An 8,928-nucleotide genomic window follows, 5' to 3' on the forward strand; every position below is an offset into this window, starting at 1 on the left:
TGGTCATTCGATCCGCTCTGGTCTCTAGCAACAACTCTGGAACATAATGAGAAGGGGCACAAAAATGAACACGTACCTGCTTCCGAAGTACCTCCTGTCAGGGTCAAGAACAGCCAGAACGACATCCGCATACTCGCGGGTTGCATTCGTGTGTATGCTCAACTCGCAGCTCTTGGAGACCTCGGCAAGAAACTCGTGGACGTGAGGCCTCAATTTCAGAAGGAAGCGCTGCTCCGGCAGCTGCGGCAGACTAAAGAGGTACATTTGTGGAGAGCCATCCACGACAAAGTCGTTCAAGTCCACCTCACCAACATTGAGCTTGGCTGTTGACACCGCGTTGAGCAGAGTGTTATCGAGATCCAGAACAAGCTTAAGTCTTTCACCTAGCTCGCGCCCTCCAGGCAGCTTTTTCGGCTCCGCCTCGGGTAGTTTCGCAAGTTTTCTCAGCGCGAGTTCATAGACGGACCCGAATACGTTTGGGTTGAACCTACAGCGCAAGCCAGCTAGTTTAACCGAGTACTGATGATTTTGCATTGTCGGCGGATAAAAACTGCAAATTATCGAAAGATGCACATGAGTCAGTGTCAGTGAAATCGGCACACGTCGCACTAACGAAACGCACCACCAGGCGAGGCGCACTGAGTTGCCGGCTGCCTGGTTCTTCGGAATCTTATTATGAGAAGGTCATATCAGATTCGCTCACTGAAATCGACAACGTGGGCGGAAGCCACGACGGCGCGCCATAAAATGCTTTCCTGCATGAACTGGGGAGAAGCTACGAGTATGAACTGCCTTCTTGTGCGACTCAGGGCGACATTCACTCGCCTCGGGCACTCTGTAAAGGCTTCACGCTGGCTGGAAGGGACGTGGTTCCGAACACAAGACATTACAATGACGTCTCTCTCAGATCCCTGAAACGCGTCCACTGTGGACGCATCCACATCAGAGCGGTTAATTTGCGCTGCGAGCCGATCAGCTTGGGCCCGATACAAGGCGATGACCCCTACCGAGCACTTGGCGTTGCGTTGCTTGAGTGCGTGCACTACATCCATAACGATTGCGCACTCCTGGTCGTTGTAGAACGAGTGTCCTTGCTCTTGGCAGGCGCCAGCACTCTGAATCCAGGCCAGGGGGCCCCATTCTTGTAGTACTGGCTCTCGTGAGGCTGTACTGGCTGCGTCCACCACTTTGCCTTCATAAAACAAACGCGAGCATACCCTCGCCAGATCTGGGTGGCATCGATGCTGTGCCAGAACACAGGCCTTCCTTGAGAAGCTCGCAGGGCTTCGGGAGAGCCGCTCCAGCTGAGACACTCCCAACGCGCAGCTCCCAGGCGCAATGGCAGGCAACTGGCGTGGGTCTCCCATCTGCACTGTTAGCGTACAGTATAGGCGCTGCATCACTGCCAAAGTCAAGGGCTCGATGATCTGTGCGGCCTCATCAATGATCAACACCGGAAACCTCCCCTTGAGGGTCTCCAGAGTCTCGCAAATTAGGGCGCTGTGCGCCGTAGTAGCAATAACCCGACGACATTTCCACACGGATTTCGAAAGAGGCAGTTGCTCAGATCGAAGAATAGCCTGCACGCGACTGGGGCAGCATGAGAATGCCCTCTGAAATTCCTGACAAGCCGCCTCATGAGATGACTGGGTCCCAGCGGCCAGAGGCAGCAGATCCGGTGAGATCTCTGTGAGTTTTCCTAGGCGCGTCAAGGAAGGTGGCTCGGGCAGCTCTATTAACTTGTGTACAACGCAATCTACGGCCTTGTTAGTCCCGCTGCACAACAATACCTTTTGTCGAGGTTCCAGGATTTTGTCTGAGTCCACTTCTCTTTCCCCTCCTCACCCAGCAAAAGAACGACTCCGGCCAGCACAGTGCTCTTGCCGGAGCCGAATACACCGCTCACGAGAACGTTGGTTGGGGTGGATGCCCCTTGGCACCACATAGCTCCTACCTCCCACAGTATGGATGTCTGTTCCCGAGAAAGAGACAGGAGGATGCGAATGGCCTCCACCATCGCCTTTAAGCCCTCTGATGTCAGCGGTCCCTTGTTGGTGAGTTGCGGTGGCGTTGCGCGCTTCACACATAACTGTGAATCTTGGACAGCTAACAAGGGGGATGGATCCCAGGACGCAGATATCGGTCGAGGCAGTGCGGAGTGGCATGCGAAGGCCACCAGCCCTTCTATCATGGCCGCCACCGCGGAGAAGTTGACGACGTAGGCAGCAGTCAGTGGTCTGTCCAGGAGACCTTCTATCTTGTCTTCGGTGCCGACGAGGGCGACCTTCATGTTATGATAACGTGGGTTCAGGCCTCGCCACTCAGCAGCTACCAACCCGGACTTCTTGTCGAAGATTCCAGTTGCACTCAGGGCCCACAGGCTCCCTTTGTGAAAGCTGCTTTCCCATCTCTCTGTGGTCGACACAGCCTGCGATAGATCAAGATACAATGCGTTGGGGTCAGCTGTGTCTGCGTCGGCGGTTGCTGGAGCTTCAAAGTGGCCGTCAGTTGTTTTAGCTCGCTTCCGACACCTATGGAGCCGGGCAACTTCCTCGGGTTGCAGTCGCAGGTCGCGTACGACGACATTGGGGCCCCGTGCCAGCGCCTCGTTGACAGTGTGCCTGACCACGGCTCCGAGCTCCCGTAGAAAATACTCCACCAGCTCACAGCGAGATTCGAAGCAGTCTGGAGGCCTGGCTCTGCTGTCCGACATCATGAGCGGCAACGCAGCCAGAGTCATCTCCTGGGACCGCCGCAACCACTGCACAAACTCCGGCCGCCCACTGTCAGATACCGCAGGTTTAAGATGCCAACCCTGTAGCCAGCCCCCTTGCTTCTCGGAAGCTATCGGACTCGTGGGATGTACGTGCACTTGATGGAGGGCTCTCTGAGGCCTTCTGGCAGCTTCAACTGTGACGAGTCCGTCAGACAACGGTAACAACTCTTCCAACTCTCCCAAATCAGAATCGGACAAGGGAGGCTCCCCGACAGCTGAAGACTGCGCCATTCGCGACATCTGATATCTCTTTATCATCAGATCTCGCGCAAGTTCAGGTGCGACGCCCTTAATGATGAGCGCTTTGTTTTCTCGACTGTGGTGCTGCTGGACGGGTCGCGGACCCACTGTAGACGTCATCGTGGGGATCGCGGCCATCGGCGGTTTAAAGGGCCGGTGCACAGCTGTTTTCTTTGTTGGCGCGATCCTCTCCGGCTGCTCCACCTCTCGAACCAGAAAATTCGGAAACTCAATGAGGTCGTCGCTGAATCGCTGCCACCTTGCGGCACTCACAACAGCGCATTGAAACCAGGTAGGTGCGCTGTGTCTAGCTGCGCACCATCTCCGGAAAGAACCACTTCCACGTACCCATGCCGCTGAGTCGCCGTGACCACGCCGTCCTGCGTGATGACGAGCAAGCACAACCCACCCTCCAGCGCTTGCTTTTGGCAGTTTTCTGCTTCGTGAATTGGCAAGCGAACGAGGCGCACATACACACTGCCCTGATAGATTCTACCTTGCGGTCACCGGCAAAGAAAATAAATGTTCGATGCGGCTAAGAAAGCCGAACAGGCTGATGAGTCTTCGTCAGAGGAGGATTTGAAGAAGGAACAGTTCCTGGCTCCGATGGAGGAAGAGTTCAACCTCTTCATGCAGAACTCCACTTTCTACTCCAGCCAAGAACAACTTCAGGACCCTTCAGATTTTACCTATGCTGACAAGGACGCACCTGCAGCAGAACTCGCCGCGTTGGAAGAATCATCAGAGGAGGCGGCGTCTGAGTCGGATGAGGACGCCATTCTGGCGGCCCTGGCCATTGCGGAGGGTGATCTCTTGGACGAGGACGACGCCGAGAGCGCCGAACGCGACTTTTGGTTGGCATCCCGTCAGTGGGAATTCTCCCTGAACGTATCTAGTGAGTTATGAGGCTCGTGGTTATGGTAGTGGTTGCTAACATGGAGGTCGAGAAACAATCATTGTTCTACGTGTTTACCTTTGGTCATGTGAGTCAGTCGCAGAAGAAGCTCTATGGTGGCCTCAAAACGAGGTCGGTCTACACACCTCAGTTCAATCTGAAGAGCGGTGAGATCAAAACTTTGCCGTCGCCCTTGGGAATCATCCCCAGTCTGCACTTCAAGCTGCCCTACAAGATGCTGAAGAACTTCTCAGTTCGAACAGAGATGTGGAGTGCAAGCAGAACCACGTTCAACGAGAAATATGCCCAGCAAGTAGATACCCTTGAGCAGCTCACTGAGCTAGATCCTACTCGAGAAATCACGTTGACCCGCCAACGACCCAGCGATGGCAAGAACGTCTTCGTTAACAAGCTCATGATTACCAGTCAGCTATCGGAGATTTTCCAATTCGATTTATTTTTCGAATCGTGGACTTATCATCCAGAGGTGGAGGATTTTGTAGCAACGCGCAGACGATTCATTCTGGAATCTACAGAGGCGCCCCGAGGGCGAATTCGGCGCATGTCGTCGCCTTACTCCAACTCAGACTACTGGGGCGAGCGGCTCTTCGTCTTCGAGTTTACTGGCACGAAAAGCCAGATGAAGAACCACTTCGGAGTCGTCCGCATGATGGTAGCGGGCCCTGACGGGCGAGAGGTCGAAGAGGGCCGAGGAATTCTCTCGTTCAGCACTGTACAAGATACCCCCCACGCCAAAGTGACCATCAAACGAGCAGTAGGCAACCGTGACGTGTTCGTTAGGGGCACTCTGGTAGGAGAGATCAAGTTCTACTTTAGGTCTGTCGGTCTCAACTTTTACGAAGACACACTGCTTAAACGGCCGGAACAAGATATGAGCGGAGCGAGTCTAGTGAATCAACTCGACCTCCGGGAGAGGTACCTGGTCTTTCGCCTGTTCAAGGCAGAGTACCTTCCAGCTGCAGACATTGAACTCTACACGTCCAACCCCAAGGCTGAGATAAAATGGGATGCAATGGCGCAGACGTCGATCGTCAAGAGACGCACTCTACGGCCGAAATGGAACCAAAACTTCTACTTCCCGGTTCGCCTTCTCCATCCAGATCTAACAAAACCTCGCAATCGCCCCATCTTAGCCCTGGACTTGGAGGCCAAGGGCCCAGTGGAGGTGAATGTTTGGGATAACAACGATGGCTTCACGGCTGAGTTGCTAGGCACATACCGGCTTTCTATGTTCGACCTGCTGACGAAGGCCCAACAGGGATCACGGTCTCTGTCTGAGGGCATGGCCCAAACAGGAGGTCGGCTGGGAGGGCGTCCCGCTGCCTTTCGCTACGTGGGAAACGACGACAGCGAATCCGAGTCGGAGGAGGCACCCACCGGAGATGTACCGGTGTATGAGCGGAAACTCTGTACAGCCATCTTTTATGGCCAAGGAGTTGAGTTGTCGGGATCAAGTGTAGAGTGGGCCTACGTGAAGTCCGGTCGCCTGAAGTCGCCCACGAGGCCCATCCTGTTTTTTGAAGCCTACTTCATCCCCCCGCTCCCGGAAGATATTCCAGTTGAGGATTCGGGATGGCTGGAGAAGTACGCGAAGGACGTCTGGGGTCCAAACGGGCAACGGTTCGCACGAGAGATGTCAAGCTGGGCCGTGTCATACTACAAATGGTTTCCTGACGCTCCGAAACCACGAAGGTGAGACGGGAGGGGTCAGTCCATGCAGTTTCTCTCCTATCTCGAAACACCCTGGAACGTATGGTCCTGTACCCCTGACATGCTTCCTTGCGTCCCTCAACGTGCCACAGGAGCTCCGCGACTACGGAGAGTTGATGGCCTGGGTGAGACTGTTCACGTTTGTTGTGTCCCCGACGGAGTCGACTGTTGGGACGCTAGGTAGTTGGACAAGCCCTGGATACTGTTTCATCTCAAGGAAGAGCTCGGTCCAAGACCACTGTCTGATTCTGGCCTCTGCACTCATAGCCATGGGCGTAGACGCTTACGTGTGCGTTGGCACAGTGAACGACTGTACCGAAGAGCATGCTTGGGTAATGACTCGGCATGAGGACAGGTGGGTGGAATTCTGGGAACCAACCTCGGGCTTGCGGTACTCGCTTCCCCATCGATACATGTGGACGGAGGAGGAAATGGGATACCTGCCGGAGGACGTCGACTACGAAGGCCCCCAAGACAGTCAGGAGTTCCTGGACGCCATGTGGGACTACGGCGAACAGCTGGTGGCAGAGGACTATCCCGGAGAATACGCTGACTGGGCCGAGGACGCTGACATCGCGGAGGACTACCTGCAAAATGAAACCGTGGAGACGCAGCTCACGTCCAAGCCGTTGATCGACGTATACGACTCCCATAAGACCCGTAACGAGCGCATGCGACAGGTCATGCAGGACGACTTGAGCGGAATGCCGATCTGTCCTCGTAAATTTTTGCTGGACTACGATAGGTCGTTGGCGTACGTGCCTTACACGTCTGTGGAGTTGGTGTTCAACATGTACAATGTGTGGGGCAACCTCCAGAACCATCACCCCGCGCTGATTGGGTATGATCTGGAGTATGACAACCTGTGGAAGCCCTTCCTTCCGGAAGGTACTCAGCTCCCGCCACCTGTGGACCGAGACGTCATAATTGGCGGGCGGCCCTCCCAGAAGCTGCTCGAGAAACTACAGCAGGATATCACCAACAATATTTGGGAGAACATCCAGCTGCAGCGCCACAAGCGCGGCATGGACACGCCTGTTGAAAGTAGTCCTGCTCTCGAAGATCGCGTTCACAGACTGTTCGACATGTTGGAGTTCCGATCAAGACTGGACCAGCACCTTGACCCTGGTCCTCCAGTCGGTCATCAGGGCTGGTCCGCCGCCTCGAGCGCTCGTGGATTCACTGATGGCAAATTCAAGCGTCCACCTTCACCGGCCGCCTCTGGAGCGCTCGACGAGGCCATGTGGCAAGAGGTTGGAAACCGAATCCAACCCGATGAAGGAATGAATCCAGAGAACACTAACCGAATGAAGGAGGCTGACCATCAGGCAGCCGCACCCTCCGAGACGACGTTCGCTGCCTTCAACCGAGTCAACTTCTCGTTTCCCTTCGAGGGTATGTTCCTGTCAAGCCTGTCAAGCTGCCTGTGTGATCCGTCTGACACACGGCTGGATTCCATGGATTCGGAGAATCAACCGCCAGTACAGCCTCCTCGGAAAGTCTCCTTTACGAGACGAGACCGCGGAGAAGGCGTCGAGCGCCTAGGAAGTGTTGTTGAAGTCTCAGACACCGAGCTCGAGGATGGTCAGGAGCAAAGATGCGCGACATACCCACTTCCGAGACGCAAATTGGATCCTGCAGCTCTGGATCCGGTGAAGTCTCGCTACCTCTGGAGAAATTTCTTGGAGAGTTTCGTTAAGTCACGAGTGTTCAGATCTTTGTATGGGTCAGAAAGTGAGCTGTCCAACGGCAGCGAATCTGTTCTGCTTCCCCGAACCCAAGAAACCATCGAGCGTCAGAAGCTCTTGGACCAGCTGGAGGAACTACGAAACGATCCGACCCTAGATGTGTTCGTGTCGCAAGACGAACTGCAGCCTTCGGCAAAACGACGACTTCGAAGAAAGGTTCGCCACAAGAGCGATAATGAAGGCGAATTTGATGTCCGCTATGAAGATTACTATGACGAAACAGGCGGAATTCTCATGCCTACTGATTGGGCTGGCGGCGAGAACGAAGTTTTATCTAACGAAGAGGATGAAGTGGAGGATTATGAGGAAGCGTGGGAGGAAGAAGGCTACGAGGACTACGGTGAAGAGTACGGAGAAGCCCAGGCAGGCGAGCAAGACCTCGACGCTCCGGACGGGGCGGATGTCGAAGGTGAGGAGCGTGAGGGCATACCGTTCAACTGGCTCCGACCTCCAGCCACAGAAGACGACGAATACGCGTACAAGTGCCATAAGCTGGGGTGGCTGGACTTCTACGCCATGGAGGAGCAGTATTTTCATTGGTTTCGGAGCAAGTTCCCAGGTGTTCCGGACCATTACTTTATCGGGTTTCCCATGCATGTCGCCACCACAAACCTCACCCAGTTGAACTCCTTTCTGATGAACTCGGTTAGGTTCAAGAGCCTGATCAACCTGCCAGTTGAAACCGCCATCTACAACGTCTACTGCAAGGCCTACCCAAACCTTAATGGGCTAGCATCGATATGGGTGTTCATCGGATGTCAGGTGTCAGAGTCCTCGAAAATTACGAGGTTCTGATTTGTTTATTGATCGTCTTCTTCGTCACTGTTGGCTTCGTAGACTCTGATGCGATTTGCGTGACGGGTTCTCCGACCGGCACATATGCTAAGGGCGGACGTTCGGGTGCTTGCTGAGTCGTAGAGATGGCAGTGTCGACCGTCGATGCACCAGACGAGGACGATTCAACGACGCCGGTGGCCGGGTAGGGTTCCATTGCTTCAATGGGGCTAGCCTTTTCACTGGCGAGAATGTCGAAGTCGGACAGGCTGGGCAGACACAAGCGATCTGTCCATCTGTGATTGTCGAGTGCGGCCTCAGAGAACGACATAAGCATATGCAGAAGTCGCCGTAGTCTTGTAAACATCTCAGTTCTCATCTCCTCATCCACCTCCTGATGCAGGGCGTCGACTAGAGACAAGCACACCCGGGAGATCTCATGGATGTTGCGAGCCAGGATTGCTCTGTCTGGGGACCGTTGCGAATCAGAATTTGACGAGACGAACGCCAACCGTCTCATGCCGCGTCAAAACGAGGAATTGCCCCTGAAAGTCTGCTTCCGCCCTCTCTTCGACAGGATAGATTCGACACTAACGCCACAAACCACCAAATGGAGGTCATAATAAACAAATCCAACAAAACATCCGACGAAAATATTCAGAAGGGCTTCTCCCAGGTGGAGACAGAGCCATTGTAGTAGTAACACATAGCTGATGCAGCGTCATACCAGATCTGCCAGACGCCGTTAGTGCCACAGTAGTTGC

At 54.5% G+C, this 8,928-nt stretch overlaps 3 protein-coding genes across 7 annotated transcripts; 1 reads left to right on the top strand and 2 right to left on the bottom strand.

Annotated features, from left to right (window-relative positions):
• Positions 1 to 24: 24 nt before the first annotated feature.
• Positions 25 to 534, bottom strand: KVP17_002177 (uncharacterized protein; the record flags this gene model as incomplete). Its single annotated transcript, XM_068518208.1, has 1 exon — positions 25 to 534. The coding sequence occupies one exon, from the start codon at positions 532 to 534 to the stop codon at positions 25 to 27; it is 510 nt and encodes a 169-aa protein (XP_068370863.1).
• A 155-nt stretch (positions 535 to 689) lies between these two features.
• On the bottom strand, positions 690 to 3,488 carry KVP17_002176 (uncharacterized protein; the record flags this gene model as incomplete). Of its 2 annotated transcripts, XM_068518207.1 has the most annotated exons (4): positions 690 to 1,816; positions 1,846 to 3,260; positions 3,290 to 3,396; positions 3,426 to 3,488. In XM_068518207.1, 4 exons carry the CDS (start codon positions 3,486 to 3,488, stop codon positions 690 to 692), a joined length of 2,712 nt encoding a protein of 903 aa, XP_068370862.1.
• Positions 3,489 to 3,538: 50 nt separating this feature from the next.
• Positions 3,539 to 8,185, top strand: KVP17_002175 (uncharacterized protein; the record flags this gene model as incomplete). Of its 4 annotated transcripts, XM_068518202.1 has the most annotated exons (3): positions 3,539 to 3,911; positions 3,941 to 5,624; positions 5,653 to 8,185. In XM_068518202.1, the coding sequence occupies 3 exons, from the start codon at positions 3,539 to 3,541 to the stop codon at positions 8,183 to 8,185; spliced, it is 4,590 nt and encodes a 1,529-aa protein (XP_068370857.1). The 4 variants fall into 4 exon arrangements, with proteins under 4 accessions (XP_068370857.1, XP_068370859.1, XP_068370858.1 ...); XM_068518204.1 differs by lacking the exons at positions 3,941 to 5,624; positions 5,653 to 8,185 and having other exon boundaries at positions 3,539 to 3,922; XM_068518203.1 differs by lacking the exons at positions 3,539 to 3,911; positions 5,653 to 8,185 and having other exon boundaries at positions 3,952 to 5,628.
• Between the last annotated feature and the right edge of the window lie 743 nt (positions 8,186 to 8,928).

The sequence above is a fragment of a genome (genome assembly GCF_019968985.1).
Source record: "MAG: Porospora cf. gigantea B chromosome Unknown PgB_NODE_980_length_8928_cov_133.305, whole genome shotgun sequence".
In the NCBI taxonomy this organism is placed as follows: domain Eukaryota; phylum Apicomplexa; class Conoidasida; order Eugregarinorida; family Porosporidae; genus Porospora; species Porospora cf. gigantea B.